Source organism: Syngnathus floridae, chromosome 14, assembly GCF_059516105.1.
Source record: "Syngnathus floridae isolate MCC-2025c chromosome 14, RoL_Sflo_1.0, whole genome shotgun sequence".
Taxonomy (NCBI): Eukaryota; Metazoa; Chordata; class Actinopteri; order Syngnathiformes; family Syngnathidae; genus Syngnathus; species Syngnathus floridae.
In genome coordinates this window covers 13767337-13791611 of record NC_142426.1, presented here as the reverse complement: position 1 = coordinate 13791611, position 24275 = coordinate 13767337, and the positions used below count along the sequence as shown (strand labels likewise).

Sequence of the window (24275 nt, the reverse complement as noted above, 5' to 3'; positions counted from 1 at the left end):
TCTTGCATTGAAGAGACTCTAATTGTAGCTTTAACGAATTGTGCAGTATGGTCCTGAGGTGTTTTACAGAAGTACAAGAACGATTACGTTTCAACAGTTTTTTATTGTAATTCTAATGAGGCATCTATAATTGTTGACGTTTTTATTGTTCATTTGACCAAAAAGGGAATAATAAATAGCATGGTCTGTTGTACTAAAATGAAGTGATGAATCACCAAGCTCGAACAAAATGTTCAAATCTTGCCATTTTCATCATGTTCATTTGTCATTTCTAGCCAAAGTTCTTCCATGATGTTTTTTCTGTCAGGTAAACAAGAGTGGAACTATTACACCAAGGGATTCTAATATTTAAATGTGAGGATCAACTCAAACGATTCTCCTGGAAGAAAAAAACAAACACTCTTTTACAATGTTGTCAAGTAAAAACAAAAGATCAAGCCAAACATACTGTAGCTTGCTTACCTAAGTCTCTTTCGTCGTGAATATAGCTGGACCAAACCGTACGCAATAGCAGGCCAAAGTGCTGTCATCACCATTGTAATTGGAGAATGCTCAAATGGCCACCAAAATGGTGTCAAAAACTGTGGAGAAGTTATAACATAAACTGACAATCTTTTATTTCAACACTCCGATAGAAATAGTGTACGCGAATACCTTTCGTGCTACAGGTAGAGCATCTGCACACCGTGCTAACGATGATCTTGACTTGAAATGATAAAATACAGAACAACACTGTTACCGTGACCTCTGTTGCATAGTATTTTTTGAAAGACCTAGAGTTTTACCTGCTCTACGGTGAGTTCTTCTAAAGTGTGCAGCCGATGTAGCACATCAGTCATGTCATCCTGCAATCTCAAAAGAGCTGCAAATATTTGCTCATTGACGTTCCCCCAAGACGTTGTGCTGGGGCGTGTGCAGTGTGACACATTGCCACGGGTAGGCGACCGTAATCGAGAGCTGCAGGCGGTCTTTGGCGACTGAGAATCTGAAAGATAACCCACAAAGTCACAGTATCATATAAAATGTCCTGCTTACACCTTTGAACTCAATTTATATTTAGGTGTAGATGTGCTACACTTATTGATTTATTTACCTCTAAGAAACGTGTGAGTGTCTTTACTGTAAGAATCAACTCGGAGTAAGTAGTCTTCTGCTTTAAGGTCGGAGGAGCTCTCAAACCAAAGATCTTGCTCCTTTTCCAAAGCAGATGTTGATCCACCTGACCGCATTTGTGATGTCGACAGAATCTTGTTGGAGAAACATGATGTAATATCAACTCAACTCAGTTTGGTTTGTAGACCGCTTAAAGAAAATAATGCAGATTCAGAACTGCACACGAATAGAATATGAAACAATCGAATATATTCAAATTCAGAAACTGCATCAGCTGCATCCACATGCACCACTTAATGTCAATGGGGTAAACCCAATTAAAACGATACAAACAAATGTGACACTGAAACAAGAGTAGAATCTCAAAATGTGTTAAAAGACAATGAATAAAGTATTTTGTAAATCATTGTGGGGACCTTTTAGTTGATCTAGACTCACATTTAACTGAATATAATGTTTGCTATGTGTTCCAATTAGCTACGACCTGGTGGAGGATTTTTTGGGGGGGGTTGAGCACCGTGAAGAAACTGTTTCACAGCCGCAGGGAACTTTCTCAGCTCATTTCCAGAGCAAAAATAAAATATGCAAATGTTCCACATTGTGGAACGTAATCCTTTAATGCGGAACAAACCTTCTCCATGGCTGGATGATGATCCATTGAATCACAGAATTCCTCATCATCAGAGTCTGCCAAGTGGTAGTTCTTCTTAACAGCATCTTTGTGGTTGGGAAAAAAAACCCCAAAGATATTGTAATATCCTAATATGATGAAATGCTCTACAATCTTGTAATCATTTGAAATGCACACCGTTACCAGTTTGTTGCTCATTATAGTTCATGTAGGTGGGGCCGCACGTGCTGTGTTCTTTAGTGCAGGCCAGCTCTTCCTCCTCCACGTCACTATTGAGCGAGCTGTGGGTCAACGAGGACACGCTCGCTTCCGCACTGCTGCTCGACACGCTCGCTTCCACACTGCTGCTCGACCTCCTGGTTGAACACCTCAGCCTGGGCTCAGGGCTCCACGCTGTAACGGGAGTGGAAAGAAAAGACAGGATGTTTTATAAACTACAAATCTGGCAATGCTGATGTCAATTACAATCGATTCATTTTCTATCCGCCTTGTCTTTGTCGATTATGTTGTCCTGCTCACTCATTTCACCTTTTTGGGGATATTGACCATCATCCTTGCATTTGACCCCCTCTGCTCCATTAAAACTCATGGCACGTTCTTCTTCTTGAACGTTTTGTATATCGTCCCACAGATCTCCATAGCCTGTAAAGTGACACGGAAAATTCTCAGATTAAATCTTTCTCAAATTAAAAGAAGCACCAACGTTTGTAACGTTTATATAAAAATCGGTGTCAATGTCAGACCAAATATTGACTTTACGAAAGACAAATTTGCTCTACTACATTTGAACAAAACTAAATAAACAAGGGCCGGCCAGCAAGTGGAACAAGGATGTAAAATGACCAATCACATATGACGTTTGACTCGAAGCACCAGTTGATTATTTCCTTTTCTTGATTCTAAATACTTGCCTTCCAGTGCAGGTTTCGTTGGACTGAGCAGCTCTATCCGCGAGACAAAAAAAAGAAAGACTGTTAATAAAGCTACCACTAGACAATTAAAAGAAGTATTTGCATCCCTCTCGCGCCTAATTACTTTATACGTATACCTGCTTGCTTTGCAAAAGGCCTTGTGAAAGGTCTGCTGTTCACCTCATTGTCTTCACCTCCATCCTCCTCTTCTTCCAAGTAGAAGTTGCCAAGTTGTTGCACCAGGTCAGACACTTCATTTGAGACTGGCATTGTCTCTAAAATCTAACATAGAAGAGTTGGAATCATTTTAGCGAGTAGTCATTATTTTAAAGAGTAAATGAATACTTGACAGTATTTCACAACTACTATTTTACACCACTGGCACCTGTAAGCGCTCAACATTGTACCATCTTGACCAGTCATGGGGAATTTTAAACGGAATTCATCATTTTACAGTCATGCGTAGCATTCTACCATTCCAAGATTAGTTTTTGTTCAGACAAATTCAATAGCTATAAATCTGACAAATGAAGCAAGTTTTGTTTTTTGTAAAACAGAACATCAATTGTTTTAATTGGTTATGAAAACAAAACAAAAAAAATACCAGCTGGATGTTTTCAACATAATTCTTCATGGCTTCTTCTTTTGTCATGTTTCCCAAAGAGTTCCATGCATTCCTGGCAATACAAAATAGAAATATATAAATCAATCAATAAATATACTGTATGAATATAAGGCGGCTCGGTGGGGCACTGGTTACCACGTCCGCCTCATAGTTAGGAGGGTGCCGGTTCGATTCCACCTCGTTTGCATGTTCTCCCCGTGCCCGCAAGGGTTTTCTCCGGGCACTCCGGTTTCCTCCCACATCCCAAAAACATGCTTGGTAGGCCAATTGAGCACTCCGAATTGCCTCTAGGTGTGAGTGTGAGTGCGGATGGTTGTTCGTCTCTGTGTGCCCTGCGATCGGCTAGCAACCGGTTCAGGGTGTCCCGCGCCTACTGCCCGTTGACGCCTGGGATGGGCTCCAGCATGCCCGCGACCCCCGTGGGGACAAGCGGTACAGAAAATGGACGGATGAATATAACTAAAAAAAGTCAAAGTCCCAAGCAGGATGGCAATGGGCCCCATTGTCATAGTCTTTGGCCGTCCGGCCGGCCGGGGTTTGAACCCACAACCTTTCAATCTCAGGGCGGACACTAGAGTGGTGACAAATCTCACCAAGGTGAGAGTAGTACATATAATATCTTTCTTACAGGCCATATAGTGGCCGAAGGAAAAACGAATGACAATTTTTCAGATCTCGATTTCAAATTGAAAGCAAATTGATGCAAAATTAGCACAATCATACACAGTACATATTTGCCATGCAAATAGAAACGGCACTTTTAAGAACTGCTTACCATTTGTTTTTTTCATGTGACTCCCAGAAACCTGTTGGTCTGGTAAAGCTGCAAGACCCCATGGTGGCTTGCTTGTAGTAACTATAAAACATCAGTATCATGTCATCCGACAGCTGGAAAGGGCCTGAAGAAGAGAAGATAAATTGTAAACGTGAGTATTACAATCATTGTCTATTACAATCAGGGCTGTGGACTCGGACTCGATATTCCCTTTTTCTTCCTGCGACTCTGCCGTGACCTAAGCTGTGTAATGCATCATTACACAGCTTCACGGCAGTATGTTTGTCAAGTCAAGTCAAGTTTATTTGTATCGCCCTAAATCGCAAACAGTCTCAAAGGGCTTCACATAGCCAAAATTGACAATTATTCTCAAAGCATCCCCTGATCTTAAGCTCCCAAAAGGGCAAGGAAAAACTCAAAAAAAAAAAGAGAAACCTTGAGAAGGGTCCACAGATGGAAGGATCGCTTGCTTGCTGTCCCCCCAGCTCCTGCTACGCTTGAGCTGGTGGCGTTCTTACTTGATTTCCACAGCGGATTATATTTTGATTTTTTGATATTTTTTTCAACTTTTCAATGTATGTCTTGCGGCTTTCTTGGTCCAACTGGACGAAATAACCACTCACGACAGGCCGCCATCCTCACGAGTCTAGTGGCAGCCAGCGGACGAGGCTTTTTGGCGCCAAATAATAATGGCCGCCCGGACATGTGACGTTAATGCATTTCGGCCTCACGACACCCACCCAGCCCGCCATCCTCACGAGTCTAGCGGCAGCCAGCGGACGAGGCTTTTTGGCGCCAAATAACAATGACATGTGACGTTAATGCATTTCGGCCTCACGACACCCACCCAGCCCGCCATCCTCACGAGTCTAGCGGCAGCAGACGAGGCTTTTTGGCGCCAAATAATAATGACATGTGACGTTAATGCATTTCGGCCGCTGATCTTCCCGCGCTCCCCTGTCCTTATAGTATGCATTTGCCCGGCGTGCGTTACACCCCTCAGTCAAAAATAACAGGCTGCCTGAAATGTCAGCGTTTACCTTGGATTGCAATGATCGCGGGGATTTAATCGATTCTCCGCCCGCCTGCCGTCTCTACGGACGGTGGACAGCAAATGCAGCTGAAGCCTGAACGCGGTAAAGGCTTGATTCTATTTATTGGGGGATACGCCGCGCAGCGACGGCGTCGTCCCGTTCAATGTTACTTATCAGTTGACGCACGGCGGCGCAGCTGCCGTCGGCGTTCAGGCGATGGCCAACGCTACATTACAGTCATGAAAAAAAGAAAAAGAGGAATAGTTGAACAACAACTGTGACTTATTTAGATCGTCTGTCGACGTGTTACTCCACGCTTTGCTAACCTCAGTGGCGGATTCCATGATGTGTTAGCTCGCTGGGGCAATCCTAAAACAAATTCAAACATGCAGACACAAATGAGAACTAGTGTGCCTCTCCACGCTTTGCTAACGGTGTTAGCAGTTTCCATTATGTAACAATGTTCAAGATTCAAGGGTTTTTATTTGCCATGTCTGAGGCTGCCAAACAAGGAATTCGACTTTGGTAAATCACAGCCTCTGTTCAACATTTAGGTGACTAACAACAACACTCATGACATGTGAAAAATGGCAAATATTCTCAAACATCCCCTGGTCTTAAACTCCCAAGAGGGCAAGGGTAAAACTCAAAACTCCAGCTAGGGGAAATGAGAAACCTTAAGAGACCACAGATGGGAGGCTTCCTCTTCTAGGATGACCAGGCTGCAATGGATGCAGTTTAACTAAGACGGATAACACATCCGTTCTGGACTGGAATGTTCTTTTGATGCACTTGCCTTGCCCTTGCCCTTGCCTTGCCCTTGCCTTGCCCTTGCCTTGCCCTTGCCCTTGCCCTTGCCCTTGCCCTTGCCCTTGCCTTGCCCTTGCCTTGCCTTGCCTTGCCCTTGCCTTGCCCTTGCCTTGCCCTCGCCTTGTCCTCGCCTCGCCTCGCGCTTGCCTCGCGCTTGCCTCGCGCTTGCCTCGCGCTTGCCTCGCGCTTGCCTCGCGCTTGCCTCGCGCTTGCCTCGCGCTTGCGCTTGCCTTGCGCTTGCCTTGCGCTTGCCTTGCGCTTGCCTTGTCCTTGCCTTTGCCTTGTCCTTGCCTTGTCCTTGCCTTGCCTTGTACTCGCCTTGCCTTGCCTTGCCTTGCCTTGCCTTGCCTTGCCTTGCCTTGCCTTGCCTTGTACTTGCCTTGCGCTTGCCTTGCGCTTGCCTTGCGCTTGCCTTGCGCTTGCCTTGCGCTTGCCTTGCGCTTGCCTTGCGCTTGCCTTGTCCTTGCCTTGTCCTTGCCTTGTCCTTGCCTTGTCCTTGCCTTGTCCTTGCCTTGTCCTTGCCTTGCCTTGTACTCGCCTCGCCTCGGCTCGTACTTGCCTTGCTTTGCCTTGCTTTTCCTTGACTTGTCTTGACTTGACTTGTACGTGTACTTGCCTTGCCTTGTTCTTGCCTTGTACTTGCCTTGTACTTGCCTTGAACTTGCCGTGCCTTATACTTGCCTTGTACTTGCCTTGTACTTGCCTTGCCTTGCCTTGCCTTGTACTTGCCTTGCCTTGCCTTGTACTTGCCTTGTACTTGTCTTGCCTTGCCTTGCCTTGTACTTGCCTTGCCTTGCCTTGTACTTGCCTTGTACTTGCCTTGTACTTGCCTTGCCTTGTACCGGCCTTGTACTTGCCTTGTACTTGCCTTGTACTTGCCTTGTACTTGCCTTGCCTTGCCTTGTACTTGCCTTGCCTTGCCTTGCCTTGCGCAGCCTTGCCTTGCCTTGCCTAGCCCTCATATGGCCCTTGCCTTGCCTTGCTTCGTCTCGCCATGCTTTCGCCTTGTGCTTGCCTCGCCCTCCCTTGCAGTGCCTTGCCTCGCTTTGCCTTGCCTTGCCTAGCCTTGCCGTGCCTTGCCTTGCTGTGTCATGCCGTGCCGTACCGTGCCGTGCCGTGCCAGCTTGTGCTTGTGCCTGCCCGTGCCTGTGCCGTGCCGAGCCTTGACGTGCCGTGCCGTGCCCGTGCCTGTGCTTCCGCCCGTGCCAGTGCCGTGCTCTGCGGTGCCTGTGCCTGTGCTTAAGCTTGTGCTTGTGCTTGTGCTTGTGCCCGTGCCCTCGCCGAGCCGTACAATACTGTGCCGAGCTTGTGCCTGTGCCTGTGCTTGTGCCTGCTTGCGGCTGCGCCACGCCTGTGCTTGTGCTACTGCTTGAGCCTGCAAGCTTGTGCCTGTGCATGTGCTTATGCCAGCGCTTTGCCCGTGCTCGATCCTGTCTGTGCTTGTGCCTGTGCTTGTGCCTGTGCTTGTACCTGTGCCTGTGCCAGTGCTTGTGCCTGTGCTTGTGCCTGTGCTTGTGCCTGTGCTTGTGCCTGTGTCTGTGCCTGTGCTTGTGCTTGTGCCTGTGCCTGTGCCTGTGCTTGTGCCCGTGCTTGTGCCTGTGCCTGTGCCTGTGCTTGTGCCTGTGCCTGTGCTTGTGCTTGTGCCTGTGCTTGTGCCTGTGCTTGTGCTTGTGCTTGTGCCTGTGCCTGTGCCTGTGCCTGTGCTTGTGCCTGTGCTTGTGCCTAGCTTGTGCTTGTGCTTGTGTCTGGCTCGTGCTTGTGCTTGTGCTTGTGCTTGTGCTTGTGCTTGGACTTGACTTGACTTGTACTTGTACTTGTACTTGCCTTGCCTTGTACTTGCCTTGCCTTGTACTTGCCTTGCCTTGTACTTGCCTTGTACTATCCTTGTACTTGCCTCGCCTCGCCTCGCCTTGTACTTGCCTTGACTTGACTGGACTTGACTGGACTTGACTGGACTTGACTGGACTTGACTGGACTTGGACTTGTACTTGCCTTGTACTTGCCTTGTACTTGTACTTGCCTTGCCTTGCCTTGTACTTGCCTTGTACTTGCCTTGTACTTGCCTTGCCTGGCCTGGCCTGGCCTGGCCTGGACTGGACTGGACTTGGACTTGGACTTGGACTTGGACTTGGACTTGGACTTGGACTTGGACTTGGACTTGGACTTGGACTTGGACTTGCTTTGCCTTGTACTTGCCTTGCCTTGGACTTGCCTTGGACTGGACTTGACTTGACTTGACTTGGACTTGGACTTGGACTTGGACTTGGACTTGGACTTGCTTTGCCTTGTACTTGCCTTGCCTTGGACTTGCCTTGGACTGGACTGGACTGGACTGGACTTGACTTGACTTGACTTGACTTGACTTGACTTGGACTTGGACTTGGACTTGGACTTGGACTTGGACTTGCTTTGCCTTGTACTTGCCTTGCCTTGGACTTGCCTTGGACTGGACTGGACTGGACTGCCTTGCTTTGCCTTGCTCTTCCTTGTACTTGCCTTGTACTTGCCTTGTACTTGTACTTGCCTTGCCTTGTGCTTGCCTTGGCCTTGCCTTGTACTTGCCTTGCCTTGCCTTGCCTTGCCTTGCCTTGCCTTGCCTTGGACTTGCCTGGACTTGACTTGACTTGACTTGACTTGACTTGGACTTGGACTTGGACTTGGACTTGCTTTGCCTTGTACTTGCCTTGCCTTGGACTTGCCTTGGACTGGACTGGACTTGACTTGACTTGACTTGACTTGACTTGGACTTGGACTTGGACTTGGACTTGCTTTGCCTTGTACTTGCCTTGCCTTGTACTTGCCTTGTACTTGCCTTGCCTTGCCTTGTACTAGCCTTGCCTTGTACTTGCCTTGTACTTGCCCTGCCTTGCCTTGCCTTGCCTTGCCTTGCCTTGCCTTGTACTTGGACTTGCTTTGCCTTGTACTTGCCTTGCCTTGGACTTGCCTTGGACTGGACTGGACTGGACTGGGACTTGGACTTGGACTTGGACTTGCCTTGTACTTGCATTGCCTTGTACTTGCCTTGCCTTGCCTTGCCTTGCCTTGCCTTGCCTTGCCTTGCCTTGCCTTGCCTTGCCTTGCCTTGCCTTGCCTTGCCTTGCCTTGCCTTGCCTTGCCTTGGACTTTCCTTGGACTTTCCTTGGACTGGACTTGGACTGGACTTGGACTGGACTTGGACTTGACTTGAACTTGACTTGAACTTGGACTTGGACTTGGACTTGGACTTGGACTTGGCCTTGCTTTGCCTTGTACTTGCCTTGCCTTGCCTTGCCTTGCACTTGCCTTGCCTTGCCTTGCCTTGCCTTGCCTTGCCTTGCCTTGCCTTGCCTTGTACTTGCCTTGTACTTGCCTTGTACTTGCCTTGTACTTGCCTTGCCTTGCCTTGCCTTGCCTTGTACTTGCCTTGCCTTGTACTTGCCTTGCCTTGTACTTGCCTTGCCTTGTACTTGCCTTGACTTGCCTTGCCTTGCCTTGCCTTGCCTTGCACTTGCCTTGGCTTGTACTTGCCTTGTACTTGCCTTGTACTTGCCTTGTACTTGCCTTGTACTTGCCTTGCACTTGCCTTGTACTTGCCTCGCCTTGTCCTTGCCTTGTCCTTGCCCTTGCCCTTGCCTTGCCTTGCCTTGCCTTGCCTTGTACTTGCCTTGTACTTGCCTTGTACTTGCCTTGCCTTGTCCTTGCCTTGTCCTTGCCCTTGCCTTGCCTTTTACTTGCCTTGCCTTGTACTTGACTTGTACTTGCCTTGACTTGTACTTGACTTGACTTGCCTTGACTTGCCTTGCCTTGCCTTGCCTTGCCTTGCCTTGGACTTGCCTTGGCTTGTACTTGCCTTGTACTTGCCTTGTACTTGCCTTGTACTTGCCTTGCCTTGTACTTGCCTTGTACTTGCCTTGCCTTGTACTTGCCTTGCCTTGCCTTGCCTTGCCTTGGACTTGCCTTGCCTTGCCTTGCCTTGCCTTGCCTTGCCTTGCCTTGCCTTGCCTTGCCTTGCCTTGCCTTGCCTTGCCTTGCCTTGCCTTGCCTTGCCTTGCCTTGCCTTGCCTTGCCTTGCCTTCCCTTGCCTTGCCTTGCCTTGCCTTGCCTTGCCTTGCCTTGCCTTGCCTTGGACTTGCCTTGGCTTGTACTTGCCTTGTACTTGCCTTGTACTTGCCTTGTACTTGCCTTGTACTTGCCTTGTACTTGCCTTGTACTTGCCTTGCCTTGTACTTGCCTTGTACTTGCCTTGTACTTGCCTTGCCTTGTACTTGCCTTGCCTTGCCTTGCCTTGGACTTGCCTTGGACTTGGACTTGGACTTGGACTTGGACTTGGACTTGGACTTGCCTTGCTTTGCCTTGTACTTGCCTTGCCTTGCCTTGCCTTGCCTTGCCTTGCCTTGCCTTGCCTTGCCTTGCCTTGCCTTGCCTTGCCTTGCCTTGCCTTGCCTTGCCTTGCCTTGCCTTGCCTTGCCTTGCCTTGCCTTGCCTTGTACTTGCCTTGTACTTGCCTTGTACTTGCCCTGTACTTGCCCTGTACTTGCCCTGTACTTGCACTTGCCTTGTACTTGCCTTGCCTTGTCCTTGCCTTGTCCTTGCCTTGTCCTTGCCCTTGCCTTGCCCTGCCCTTGCCTTGCCTTGTACTTGCCTTGTACTTGCCTTGCCTTGTACTTGCCTTGTACTTGCCTTGACTTGACTTGACTTGCCTTGCCCTTGCCTTGCCTTGCCCTTGCCTTGCCTTGCCTTGCCTTGCCTTGCCTTGTACTTGCCTTGCCTTGTCCTTGCCTTGTCCTTGCCCTTGCCTTGCCCTGCCCTGCCCTTGCCTTGCCTTGCCTTGTACTTGCCTTGTACTTGCCTTGTACTTGCCTTGTACTTGCCTTGCCTTGCCTTGCCTTGCCTTGCCTTGCCTTGCCTTGCCTTGCCTTGGACTTGCCTTGCCTTGCCTTGCCTTGCCTTGCCTTGTACTTGCCTTGTACTTGCCCTGTACTTGGCCTTGCCTTGGACTTGACTTGCCTTGGACTTGACTTGGACTTGGACTTGACTTGGACTTGGACGTGCCTTGCCTTGCCTTGCCTTGCCTCGCCTCGCCTCGCCTTGTACTTGCCTTGTACTCGCCTCCCCTCACCTCGCCTCGCCTCGGCCTTGGCCTCGGCCTCGGACTCGGCCTCGCCTTGCTTTGCCTTGCTTTGCCAATCGGCGGCAATTCTGGAACACGAACCGCAATCGGCGGCAACTCTGGAACAAACATGCGCAATCGGCGGCAACTCTGGAACACGAAGCGCAATCGGCGGTAACTCAGGAACACAAACCGCAATCGGCGGCAACTCTGGAACACGAAGCGCAATCGGCGCCAACTCTGGAACACAAACCGCAATCGGTGTGTGTTCAAAGATTTTACCACTAGCATTGGCTGAAACGACACTAGACAACAGTTTGTTACCTTTGAATGGATGCTAACTCATGTGAACATAGCCGATACCCAATCCCAGGCGGTGACGTCAACAAACAATGGAGATTACAGCGGTGTTAGTATTTCATAGTGATGAACTACAAAAAGAGATTCAATTGGTTTTTGCCGGACTCGGTGCTGATTTTGACCCAGTCCACCGAATCCGGCAATAAAAAAAATACGTTCAATTTGATTTTCATCATGCTGCTGAGAATGCGCGTCGGAATACTGTCCACAGCCCTGCTTACGTTCAACGCGGCCACGTTGAGTTGCATTTCGGCTAATGTTTACATTATGTACCAATGTCAAGGACGATGATGTCACCCAGCTTATATCATTGATGTGTTTCGATAGTTGTGGGGTCGTCACTCATTATTTGTGTTTAGATAAATGTCTGAGCTATCATGGTGATTATAAAATACGATCTTACATGTCCTGTGTTTCAGAATGGTTATTTCGTTGGGCTGTGTGTTTTCAAGCGTTTTGCCTCATGCCAATGACACTCAGGGCTAAGGGTGGGCTTCAATGACTATTTTTGTAAAGCCGCGCATTTAATACCATGTCAAATCATATATTAGAGTGTAGGTTATGTTCCAATGGATCCACTTCTATCGCTTAAATTGTCAACCGTACATTTATGACTACGCCACGAGTGATCTACGTTATGAACTAGCACAACTCCGGGAGGGCAGGGCAAATGTTATCCATCCCATCTCACTTTTACGTCGGCGCTCTCAGCAAGGGATCCATCCTATATAAGCCGAACCAGCCAGTGTGAAAGCAGTTGCGTTCGTTCTGCATATACTATAATTGGCTATTTTGTCCCTCGGATAATCATGGCATCCGGAAAGAGTCGTGTGTTAGCCTTGAATCAAGACTAAGCAGTCACATGAATTAACGGAAAAAATGGACAGCCGGACTCGGACTCGGCGCTCAAGAGGCCGGAGTTGGACTCGGTGCAAAAATCCGACCGAGTCCGCAGCCCTGATTACAATATAGTAAGTATGTCTTCTGGAGGGGTTATTACACTTGACTGCTCCGTTAATCAGCTCGATGAACAGAAGGTGAGCCTAAAACTCTACATGTAGGTCAGCTTGAACGGATACGTTACACACTAGTACGTCATTCTGTGTTGAACAAATTCAGCCACTTCAAAAAACCCTAACACCATCGTATCAATTCTGAACAGAAGCAAAAAAGGAGTGTACCTTCTTTTGGCAAGCTCCTGATCACTTTGACAGCAGCAGCGAATTTAGCCTGCAGGGTGTGCTGGTCCTCCTGTGCCATGGTGACAGCCGTCAACGCGAGAGCCCTCCCTCACTCACTCCCTCACCTTTCAACAATGAAATTACGATGACGAAAATGTTCCAAAACTAACTCCAATCTGATATAACAGTGCTTTTCATTTGACAGTCATTGTAAATACGAAATGATAACCAATCTCATTTAATAAGAAGAAATGGTTTGCGCGCGCGTTTTGTCAGGTTATTGATAACAAGTAAGCACATTGAAATATATGGGACTTTAATTGTTGGAACTCACCATGAAGTGTACTTGACACTGAAAAGAAGCAAAATGTTACCAATGAATGTCGAGTCGGAAGAGCCAAATCGACAGGGCACGTACGGTACAATCAGTTTGGGATATGTCGGTTCTTTTGTTTTTTTAATCAGATGAGCTTTGGGGGGCGTTCCTCATTTCCCACAATGCTTTGGGAAGGGGGATTTAAACCGCGTTCGTTTGTGGGAAATGTAGTGCATCGGCGCGGTTCGGGTGAGCGAACGCAAATGACTTGGATTATTTTAGCCACGTACAAATGTGTGACGGAGTTTATATATATATATCTATATATCTATCACTCCCTTACATAACTCTTGAATTTAATCAAGTAAATAATCTAATGGCCTAATGAGTCATCCTGATCCGTATTATTATCGTCATCATCGCGTTGGCTATTGTGTATGACAAGTTACGCTCCGCTATTCCAGACGGGGGAGCCGCTCTCTTTCTCCCGGCCGCAGAGCAGCAGCATCGCTTCGCCTCGCTTCGCCTCGCCTCATTGAACAAGGCAGGGAGAGGAGAGAAATGCAAAGGGATGTAAGATGGCAGAACTACAAATGTTGTTAGAGGACGAAATCCCTGCCGGTAAACACGCTCTTGTCGAGAGCTACCAGAACCTTTCCCGGGTAGCGGAATATTGCGAAAACAACTATGTCCAGGTAAGATATTTGACATCGCAGTCGATGATTTGATGATGATGATGATGATGTTCGTCGTGTCTGCGGTGCCATGGTGGGAGAAGCGTGTGAGACCACAGCGACAGGAAATGCGCGTCTTCGAAGGGAAATGATCTTCGAAACGATACAAAAGTGTCATTTTCAGCCACCATTACAATCTTGGCGAATCATGTCGTGAGAGTAGGACAAATCGTTTGGAGTTGGGGAAACCGAGGCTGCCATCGCTGTGTTACGACCTACTGCTGCTTTTGTACAGTAGAGGGTGTGTCTGTCGTTCGTTGTCCGAGTGTTTAGTCACTGACTGCAGTTTACGACGTAACGTGCTGCTGCTGCTGCTGATCCACATATAAATAACACTTTTTACGAGGTCTTTCGTTTGTCACTTACTATGTCGAAACAAATGTCCAATTGCCTCATTGTAGCGTTAAAACATTTTGAGGAAGAATCGTAATACAGCATTTTCTACCGTTTATAAATGGTGAGCGAGCATCCCATTTTTTTTTTTTTTTACAGAATACTAGAAAAGCTGGGACTCAAATCGCCCAACCACCCCGAATAGACAATGTATGGTTCGTATCTCCAAATATTACAAGTTGAATGTGATGGAATTGAATGGATAGGCTATTTCCAATGCAAGTGAGTGAGAGGACTGCATATTTGGTGATGTACACTCATAATGGATTTATGAGCCAATGCAAAGGCTTTGTGCTTGTATTTGTGCACAAATGCTTTGTATTGCTAAAGTGAGCGTCTCTAATCTATTTTCCCTTTTTGGAGCCAAACGAGGTAACCCAAATACTCTGCGCTAGGAACACGTCAATGTGATGTCGTGCAGTTCGACACCATTTTTAACAGCAAGTTTCACTCGTCGCATTAGGTTATTGCTGCTGCTGCTGCTGCTTCATGAATGGAACTCTAAACTCATCAAAAAGTCATTAACTCATATATCAAGGTATCAGCATGGAGTGGATCTCAGACTGCAGGTGTACCGAATACGTGCATGTATGTACAGGTGTATGAATGGCATAGCCATTTAAATCGGATTCGGCTGAAATAATAATGCACGTGTTGTCACCATTCATCCACCCAGAAAACAGTGTACATGACAGTGTTATGGTAAAATGTGGCAAATTTGGGCATTACTACTCAGATGACATGTTTCCTGATACAGTACATGAAATAATGCTCACCGTGAATGCTTTCACGGGCAAGAAACAGGACCACCATATTATGCTTTGAGAATAATGAAAGTTACAATTTAATAAAAACTTAAGTGTGAAAGACAGGTCAAATACAAATTGATGGGTGGTCTCATAAGTATCTAACTGTTCCTCCTTTGGCAAGGTCATTTAAGATCACATGATTAGGCAGTTTCTCTCTCTCTCTCTCTCTCTCTCTCTCTCTCTCTCTCTCTCTCTCCAAAAGTATCTCTGGTACAGTGACAAGCTCTATCTTAATTCCCAAAGAATAAATAATGGTGGTATTATTACACCAACACACCTTTTAAATGTAATGATGAGTCATCGCAAATTTTGGGGGGGCATTTAAACAACATTGATGGGATTTTCGATGAGAGAATTAAAATGACCGAAAGGATAATCCCTGAGCCTGAACAGAGTAACATGAAATCCAAGTGTTAAAACCTTTAGAAAAAAAACATGGAAATTTGGATACACTGTTTTTAGCTGCTTAGATGATTATTGTGTTCTTATACTCGCATACTGTATACTCGCATAGTGTAGCATATACATATATATATACGTATATATACCAGTGGTTCTTAACCTGGGTTCGATCAAACCCTAGGGGTTCGGTGAGTCGGTCCCAGGGGTTCGACAGAGCCCCGCTGAGGAGGTCCGAACAAACCTGAAGCTATGACTACAATGCAGCCCGTGAAAAAAAAGGAGTTTGACACCCCAGCTAGAGTCTAGCGATTTAAAGACACACGGAAACAGATGGCTCATGCAGCCGGCCGGGTGAAGGTGTGTGATTATATGAAATGTTTTGGTATTCCTACTCACTTGGCTGGACACTTGTTCCATGATGTCCATCTGGGAGATTCACAAAGTTGTTAGCACCGAGATCCATCAACTCATCGCTTGGCTAATCTTGACAGAGTCTTCCAAATAAAACAAAGAGTGTAGTCAAGTCAAGTTTGTTTGTGTAGCCCTAAATCACAAACAGTCTCAAAGGGCTTCACATCGACAAAAATGGACAATTATTCTCAAAGCATCCCCTGATCTTAAGCTCTCTACTGTCTTTTTGTTCTCTTTGCTCAGGCTCAAGACAAGAGGAAGGCCCTGGAGGAGACCAAGTCGTACACCACCCAGTCTCTGGCCAGCGTGGCATACCAAATCAATGCCTTAGCCAACAATGTGCTCCAGCTACTGGACATCCAGGCGTCGCAGCTACGACGCATGGAGTCCTCCATCAACCACATCTCCCAGGTACAAAAAAGTACTCGTCACACCAGCATCATTCTATTTGAATGACTAGATGGTTTCCAAAATAACATTCAACTACTCCATGGACCAGCATTACCGGCTCACAAGTCCGCTAAGGTGAATTGAAAGGAACGGAAGTGCATTGACAGCGACTTATGATATGCTTCGGTACCGTCAATCTCAAGCACTTAGCTTGCAGGTCTCAAAACCAAGCCGATGCCAAGCCGTCAGTCCAACTATAAATTCCCAATTACAGCTGCATGGAAAGGGCATTCATCATACAAGAGCTGGCGAAAATCCCCAGCCCTTCTTTCGTCATGACTCGTTTTGCCATGCTCTTTGCGTGCGACGCAAAGTCATGCCCCCTGCCTGTCAAAAAGTGAATGTTCTCTCCACCGTGTGCTCCATTGAGCCTGTCAAGGTCCAAATGAGATCCCGACACTGGCACTCACGCTTGCTTAGCGTTTTCAACTGCCGTTTTACTCCACAAGCTTCAGGACAGAGCACGCACGGTTTGATGCTCTCTGGACGTGCTCCAAAATGGCCGCTCTTCCTCCGAACACTTTTGCTCGTGTATATACACTACGTACTTGTATGCTATTTCCATTTGCTCTCCATCTTACAGCAGGTTGTAGGGTGGAACAGGCTGCTGCTATATTTAGCTGTGGAGAAAAGAAACAGAGTCATTTAATGGCTGTTCATTTCTTGCTTTATCTCCCGCAGACGGTGGATATTCACAAGGAGAAAGTTGCCCGTCGTGAGATTGGCATCCTGACCACCAATAAAAACACCTCCCGCACCCACAAGATCATCGCCCCGGGCAACATGGAGCGGCCCGTGCGGTACATTCGAAAACCAATCGATTACACACTGTTGGATGATGTGGGCCACGGAGTCAAAGTAAGCCGGATTGTGCTCATTTCTGCCCAAATAAAATCAATGATTTTTTTTTTTTTTTTCCCTAGCCGGTCTTTTAATCCAAACTCGTACTGCATTTTAATGCTCGTTGTTTTGTTTTTTTCTTAGCATGCTAGTAAATGTGCCAGCTTCCAATTGGCCTTTAGTAGCTAGCGCACAGGAAGCAGTCCTGTTTGCCAAATGTGACCCATCGCTTTCTCTCTATAGAATCCGGAGGAAATGTTTTGTTGACTCTTTCCTGCCTCACGCTTGATGTGTATTCGCTCTCCACATGATCCATTCGCTGCTTCCTCTTTTTTCATTTTTTTCACAAAGCAGCGTGTACGCGTTTGGGTCCTTTTGAATGTTGTCGGCATTGATTGCTGCCGGCATGTTTAATCTTCATCCGGCTTTCTCAGTTTGCCAAGATAGTGTGTGTCTGTCTGTCTGTCTGTCTTCTGGTTTGCGAACATCTCAGTCGCAGATTCAGTTCATCAAACAAAATGACACCATTGATTATTTCTATTTCAATGCCAGGCAGGCAGGCAGGCAGACCAGGACATTTTCCCTCTCATTACTAGATCTTCGCAGCTTGTCACTTCATGTTACTGAAAGAAATGACTGCCTGTTAAACCATTAACCAATGAGCATATCTTTTTGTTTCTTCTTCTTCTTCCACTCAGTGGCTTAAAGCCAAGGTAAGAGATAATAGTTACCTTTTCTTTTCTCTTTACCACAATGCATTAAAACGACACCTGATATGTGCATTTGTTCAACTCGCATGAATGAATGAACGAACGAACCAACCAACCAACTTTTTGCTCAGTAATTAAAAGATTGTCACTAATAGGGAACATGCCAATGTCTGTCAAGTGTCCTGAACAGCTCTTTTTCCCCTCAGCAAAATGGGAACAATGCGGCAGGACGAGGAGGAGGCACACTGTCTAGGACAAACCCACCAACCCAGAAACCCCCGAGCCCCCCAATGGCCGGCCGCGGTACCTTGGGGTAAGAGTTGATTTGAATAAAAAATAAAAATAAAAATTCAGTAGGTGTTATTGAGACACACCTCTTCAAAAAAACGGAATTTAAGGACGGGTTCGACCTCCCTGGAAGACCGCAATTTTTTTTTTTTTGGGGTCTAGGCGCAACACCCCTTACAAAACGCTGGAGCCGGTGAAGCCTCCAGTGGTGCCCAATGACTACATGACAAGTCCAGCCCGACTGGGCAGCCAACAGAGCCCCGCACGTACAGCCTCCCTCAATCAGAGGCCCCGGACACACAGGTACAGCTGATCTCACCTTTCTTTATCCAGGTGCAAACACACTTTAGGGAACCGGAGTTAAATGAACCTTCTCTGACAAATGTCTTTTCATACACATTTCAACAACAAGGATGTTCATTCATTACGTGTCAACCAAGGCCACACTTTCTCATGATGGGAGGCAGACAAATAGCCGAATAGCCGGTAGCCTTTCAAACCTGATTTGGCATCTGACAAAGCAGACTCCGTTACCACGGTGACATGTCATGGCAGGGAGAAACCATTACGCTTGGATGGACTTTGTCTCACACATCTTTTTTTTTTTTAAATACGCAGTGGCAGCAGTGGCGGTAGCGGTGGCAGAGAGAACTGCGGAAGCGGTGGCGCGGGCGTCCCCTTGGCGGTCCCGACGCCTTCTCCTCCCAGTATGAGCCAAGGTGAATCGTCTTTGCTATCTTTTCACCTTCGTACTATTTGAAGCCTACAGGATCTCAAAGGATGCTATTTGAAGTTCATCACAGAACGGATTTGTCAGACTGTAAAGCTGTTATTCCCGCTCCCACAGCGGCGGCATCTTCTGCCTCCGTGCCACAAGGTCCCGGGCTGGGTCCGATCCCCATGTCCCAGTTTGGCACCATCTCTCGTCAGATCTCACGTCATAACTCTTCCACCACCTCCTCAGCCTCCATGGTGTCAGCCACGGGGACGTATCGCCGCGCTCCCTCTGTTTCTTCTCAGCAGCCTCATATTAACGGGGGCCCAGCATTCTCACAGAATTCAGGTAACTGGGCAATTTTAGCTAGGAGTTCATTTTTAGTCCGTGCTTATGCTGAAGAGCTCAAAGATCTAATGTTGGCTGTTCATAATTGATATTTCCGATTGAAATGTGTCCTTTTACAACGGAATAAGCAAACATTTCAGGTAACAGCTGCTTCTAATTTAAAAAAAAAAAAAAAAAAAGAAAAAAAGGGAAACTCATTTTGTTTTGTTGATTCGTTGGAGAACGGCCCAGTTTATCTTAGCAAAATCACTCTGAGCAATTTTGCTCTCATGGCTTCTCCCGTAGGACAACATAAAACAGAGAGGAAGGAGGTTTGGGATCTTACATGGGAAGCGATAATGACCCAGCAGGCTACCAAAACTGGGACATCCTCTTGGAGTTGAAATGTTTTTACAGCAAACGGACATAGACAGTACACACTGCCTGGCGTGCCAGCTCAGTGGCCTGGTGGTAGAGTGTCCGTCCGGCCTGACACTGGAAGGTTGTGGGTTCAACCGGCCGGCCGGGTCATACCAAAGACTATTGCGATGGGACCCATTGCCTCCCTGCTCGGCACTCAGCATGAAGGGTTGGAATTGGGGGGTTAGATCACCAAATGATTCCCGAGCGCGGGGGGCACAGCTGCTGCTCACTGCTCCCCCAGGGGATGGATCAAAATCACACGGGGATGGATGGCTTCAATGCAGAGGACACATTTCACCACACCCAGATGTGTGCGTGTGTGTGAGATGATGATCATTGGGACTTTTTAAAACCTTTTCTGCTTTTTCTTCTTTAAACTGTAGTCACTTTTGTTTGTATTGAAATTAATTGCCAAATATTTTAATAATTCGCTCATCTTTGGAGCCAATTTACCTTAGAACGGTCCAAATCCTCTGTCTGCTTCTCAACAGCAATTATTCCTGATTTTTTTCAATGCTTCTGCACTACACTTTGCCTCACATACTTGATGCATTTGTCCTCACCTTTCTTCAGTCCTCACTCTTCCATGTTGTTACTTGGCTCCTCACTTGTTTTCTCTGTCCACCAACCACATCAACATTCTCTCTGCTGCCACCGCCGCCTCTTCTCATCTGGTGCCGCTGTAGTCTCTGTGGCTCCTCCGCCTCCCCCGATGGTCCAGCTGACCCCACAGATCCCTCTGACTGGCTTTGTGGCCAGAATGCAGGAGAGCAGTAAGTACTCCGATGAGATGTTGCTGGTTCAAGACATTGTTGCTGGGTGCATTCGGTTTGAAGCAGCATGTGGATTGCTGAGAATGTTTCTCAGCATACATATACCGCTCAACATTGACTCCGCTCGCTCGGTGACTTTTCGCACTCATACCTCTGCTTGCACTTATTGTGTGCTGAGTCCCTGGGATTTCTTTTCTGTTGCCACGGTGACGGATCACATGAAGCTTGCAACCAGTTCTCGCTCCATTGAGGGGTGAAAATGTGACCTGACGCTAGTTCCCGGTCCATCCTCCGCCTGTCTCTAAAAAAGACACTTTGATGTTGAGCTTTTCTGATAAATAGTATAGAAAAACATCATTCTGGACTATAGAGTACATGCTCCAGATTTCAAACAAATGAATTCTGTTGCCCTCTACTGAGGAGAAAGATGACTGCATCTTCTTTTGAATTCATCTTCGCCATTATACAAGGTGACTGCAGGTTGATGAGAATTTAAAATTGCTGGAGTGTGCTATAGTAATTCATTTCATTTCCTCCGTTATTGTCAGTTAGCAGTATTCTTATTTTATTCCGCTTTAATTTTCATTCACTATAATAACGTTTGCTTTTGCTGCCCTTCAGTAACAGACGGCCCAGCCCCACCTCCTCCGCCTCCGCCCGAGGACATGGGTATGTTTGAGGAGCCCTCTCCCCCACCTCCTCCTCCTCCTCCTGTCGACTATGAAGAAGAGGAGGCCGCGGTTGTCCATTACAGTGACCCCTATGCCGATGGAGATCCTCACTGGGCCCCTAAGGCCTATTTAGAGAAAGGTAAGTCGAAACGACGTCCGTTTTCAGGAGCGTTCACTTTATTTGAATGTTCTTTTCTGTCATTTCTTAGTTGTGGCCATCTACGACTACAGCAAGGACAAAGAGGATGAGCTGTCCTTTATGGAAGGAGCCATTATTTATATTATCAAGAAGAACGACGACGGCTGGTTCGAAGGCATCTGTAACGGAGTCACCGGACTCTTCCCGGGAAACTACGTGGAGTCCATCATGCACTATGCTGACTAGGGAAAAATCCAATCAAACACACACCTCAAATGGATTCGAAGGTAAAACAATGAAGGTGTACAGATGAACGCGGCTCTTGCAGCTCTCATCTGTCATTTTGAATGAAGTGCCATGGCAAAGTGTTTGGAAACGTCCCATTTCGGCTTGAGAAAAGCACAATGGCCGCTGAAGCTTTTGGAAGAGCCATTTCTGTCGTTTACAACGTGAAGGGAGGCGATCAAAGCATTTCAGCAGCAATTTTTCAACTCTTTGCCTCGTCAGACATGAGAAGGCGGAATATTTTGCAATGTTTGAGTTCATATGTTAGTGCAGCACAGCCAGTATCATATTTGCAGTCCAGTTCTTCCACAAAGTGCTGCATCCATCACTGAGAGTGAAACGTACCGTTTGTTGTGTTGCTGTGCCCTCTTGCGCTGTATACCCGCAGACTGACCCGGAAAATTCCACTCGAACCTATCAAGGGAAAAAAAAACAATCATTAGCACACGGCTGAATGTCAAACTTGTTTTGTCTGCCTCCAGCGATATTACAGAGGGAAAAAAGCAACATGACTTTTGAGGGATTTATGATGATATTACCTAAAACACTGAAAATGATTTAGTAGATCTGCAAAACCTCCTTTTATTTCTGCCGCTTTTATTTTTTGCCGTGTGTAAACCTGAGCTTGTCCTTTTCCATGAGTGGAAGGCTACATACTGACTGGCCACTGCTACATACTGACTGGCCACTCAAGCAAAGGACAGATGCACCTAGCACACGCATTTTTCAAGCAGGAGGAAATAAGACTAACCTGGATAAAAAGGTACAAAAGCACAGGAAGAACCTAATACACAAAAGCCTGAGCCACATTGAAGCCCAGAACTTTTTATTGCGAGGCAGACATACGAGCCACCTCTGTAAACGTGCCACTAATGGATAAAGAACAAGAAGTGAACAAATCTTCGAAAACGTACAATACACCTTTTCTAATGTTTTAGATGATATTTGTGGGATCCCTTTAAAAATATTCAACTGGGTGTATGTAGAATCCCAAAATATTCTGCTCTCTAACTTGTACATACGTAAAGTGTGACGTGAGATGCTAACAGTACAGTAAAGTGCATTTGTCTGTTTTTTCCCCCCTAGTGAATTTCTATTTGTTTCAATGGAGGTGGTGCCAAGAGTAGATTACATATTTGGATTGGTTTCACGTGAGCATGAATTTCCACGTGTACCGTGGAAACCGTCAGTCATCGCCACTGCATATTGCTAATGTGCTGTCCAGACACTGTCGCAAATTTCTTTCGTCTTCAAGCGTATGTGTGTGCGTGAGCTCATGTATTTGCTCCTGTCGTTTTCTCTGACTGCATCGGACTAGTCCCGAATGTCACGCATACTTGTTTTCTGCTGGTGCGTGCGTGCGTGCGTGCGTGCGTGCATGGTGCTTTATTACATCGGTGCTTAACAACAGTGATCATCAACCCAAACAACCTCGAATCAGAAGAGAAATGTAACAAGGTCGCCTTGTTTTTCTCCAGTGGGAGAACAATCAGCCATTTTGATTGTCATCGTCTCTGCAATGCAGTGAATGTAGTTACTGTAGGAGTGGCGTGATTGACAACCAACAAACTGTATGGACAGAAACACTTTTTTTTTTCTTCCAAACTCCTCCCACCAGTTGGATGTATAGAATTTCAGAACCTAGAGCTGAAAAATGCCTGACGTAGATTGCTGTCTGATGCCGTGATACAATCATTTACAGCAGTCATCAATGAGTACACAAATGTAATCTCATGAATTGGTTATATAGCATTAGTCAATATAAATGCACAAAAATGACTGCAATAAATTGCATATTTGGGGGGGAAAACAATTCACGTGCTGAGTTTAATATTCTAAATTTCTAAAATGACGTTATCACTGAAATTGATGAAAATTTGACTTTTCAAAGGATGTGTGCACATTTATGTTGAGCACTGTTTATCAAAGGGGCTTATTCAGAAAATGAACCTAATCGGAATGCCTTTTGCTATTTTAATGAAGACCCCCCCCACCTCCAAAAAAAAAAAAAACATGCTGCCGATTCAGTATTCATTCATCCACGTGCATGAACGTTTGTAAACATTGCCTGTGAATACATCTCATTTATGATTGTACTTTTCCATCATGCGGTGACTCGCGTGGGGGAACTAAAATGACTTTTCTATGTATTTCTAGCTTTGCATTCCACTTGTTTTTACATCCACTGTTGCTTTGGAGAAGCGAACAAACGTCTGCTCACACTTTGTATGTAAATGATTTATTGATACTTTTTCATAGAGACATCATGGGTCAACCACTAATGTGCAGAACTTTATAATGTTTATCACATAGCGTCATTTCAGGGCATCACATGTCTGGATGCCGATTTCTTTTTTCTATGTGCGTCTTTCGTATGATGGGGGAAAAAGATTGGTAACTTAAGTGTTTACGAGAAGAAAACCGAATATTTGTCTTCTCTCGATTTGTACATAGGATGTGTTCATTGAAATTCATGTACAGTCTTTTTGTAATAAACAATTCATTGACAAAAATACTTCATGTTCATAGAGATTTTTTCATTTTGCATGAGTAGATAAGTTCAAGCACAAACTTTTTCTTTGGTGGACTTGTAGTTTTCTTTAAATCCAGCAAAGGGCAAAGTGCAGTAACAGCATATGGCATGGAGGAGTTCACCTCAATGACATTTGTGTCATGATGATGACGACTCATCCTATTCTTTGACCTGCTCCCCTTTAGCTTATGCGCACAATAATGAATCAAACCTTGGGCTGTGATTGCCTCAGTCAGTTGTCTGCAATGTTTTTCTTGGCCACTCACTCTTATACCATAAGAGGCTTATACGCTTCAGACAGAATCCGTGGCCGCCATGGCCCATGGTCTAATCCAGATGCGATGATGACCTCACATTACTGTGTCAACCTAGATAGTATTTTTTTTTTGTTACCTCAAAGGCTGCCAGATCAATACCAGATTGGTGAGGTAGACGCCAAGCAATTTGCCCCAATCACCTCTTGTAACCTTGTCTAACTTCAAAAACTTCATCCATGGGCCACGTGGCTATAGAGCTCATCTCACATG

At 46.2% G+C, this 24275-nt stretch overlaps 2 protein-coding genes across 11 annotated transcripts; one reads left to right on the top strand and one right to left on the bottom strand.

Moving 5' to 3' along the window:
- Positions 1-83: 83 nt before the first annotated feature.
- LOC148387929 (acyl-CoA-binding domain-containing protein 5-B-like) lies at positions 84-15673 on the bottom strand. Of its 5 annotated transcripts, none has more exons than XM_088396769.1 (14): positions 15580-15673; positions 12530-12654; positions 4056-4179; positions 3260-3332; positions 2793-2937; positions 2656-2688; positions 2273-2386; positions 1922-2137; positions 1745-1830; positions 1094-1247; positions 786-985; positions 655-705; positions 463-581; positions 84-379 (listed from the first exon to the last, which is right to left on the bottom strand). In XM_088396769.1, the coding sequence occupies exons 2-14, from the start codon at positions 12606-12608 to the stop codon at positions 367-369; spliced, it is 1407 nt and encodes a 468-aa protein (XP_088252895.1). In that variant the 5' UTR covers positions 12609-12654; positions 15580-15673; the 3' UTR covers positions 84-366. The 5 variants fall into 5 exon arrangements, with proteins under 5 accessions (XP_088252895.1, XP_088252894.1, XP_088252896.1 ...); XM_088396768.1 differs by lacking the exon at positions 15580-15673 and adding an exon at positions 12864-13019; XM_088396770.1 differs by lacking the exon at positions 15580-15673 and adding an exon at positions 12864-13019 and having other exon boundaries at positions 1928-2137.
- LOC148387928 (abl interactor 1-like) lies at positions 13088-23730 on the top strand. Of its 6 annotated transcripts, none has more exons than XM_088396765.1 (12): positions 13088-13540; positions 14072-14127; positions 15838-16005; positions 16726-16902; positions 17583-17597; positions 17801-17907; positions 18045-18185; positions 18501-18601; positions 18730-18945; positions 20034-20120; positions 20742-20930; positions 21001-23730. In XM_088396765.1, exons 2-12 carry the CDS (start codon positions 14125-14127, stop codon positions 21174-21176), a joined length of 1380 nt encoding a protein of 459 aa, XP_088252891.1. In that variant the 5' UTR covers positions 13088-13540; positions 14072-14124; the 3' UTR covers positions 21177-23730. The 6 variants fall into 6 exon arrangements, with proteins under 6 accessions (XP_088252891.1, XP_088252887.1, XP_088252888.1 ...); XM_088396766.1 differs by lacking the exon at positions 13088-13540 and adding an exon at positions 13574-13820; XM_088396761.1 differs by lacking the exon at positions 14072-14127.
- The last annotated feature ends 545 nt before the right edge of the window (positions 23731-24275 follow it).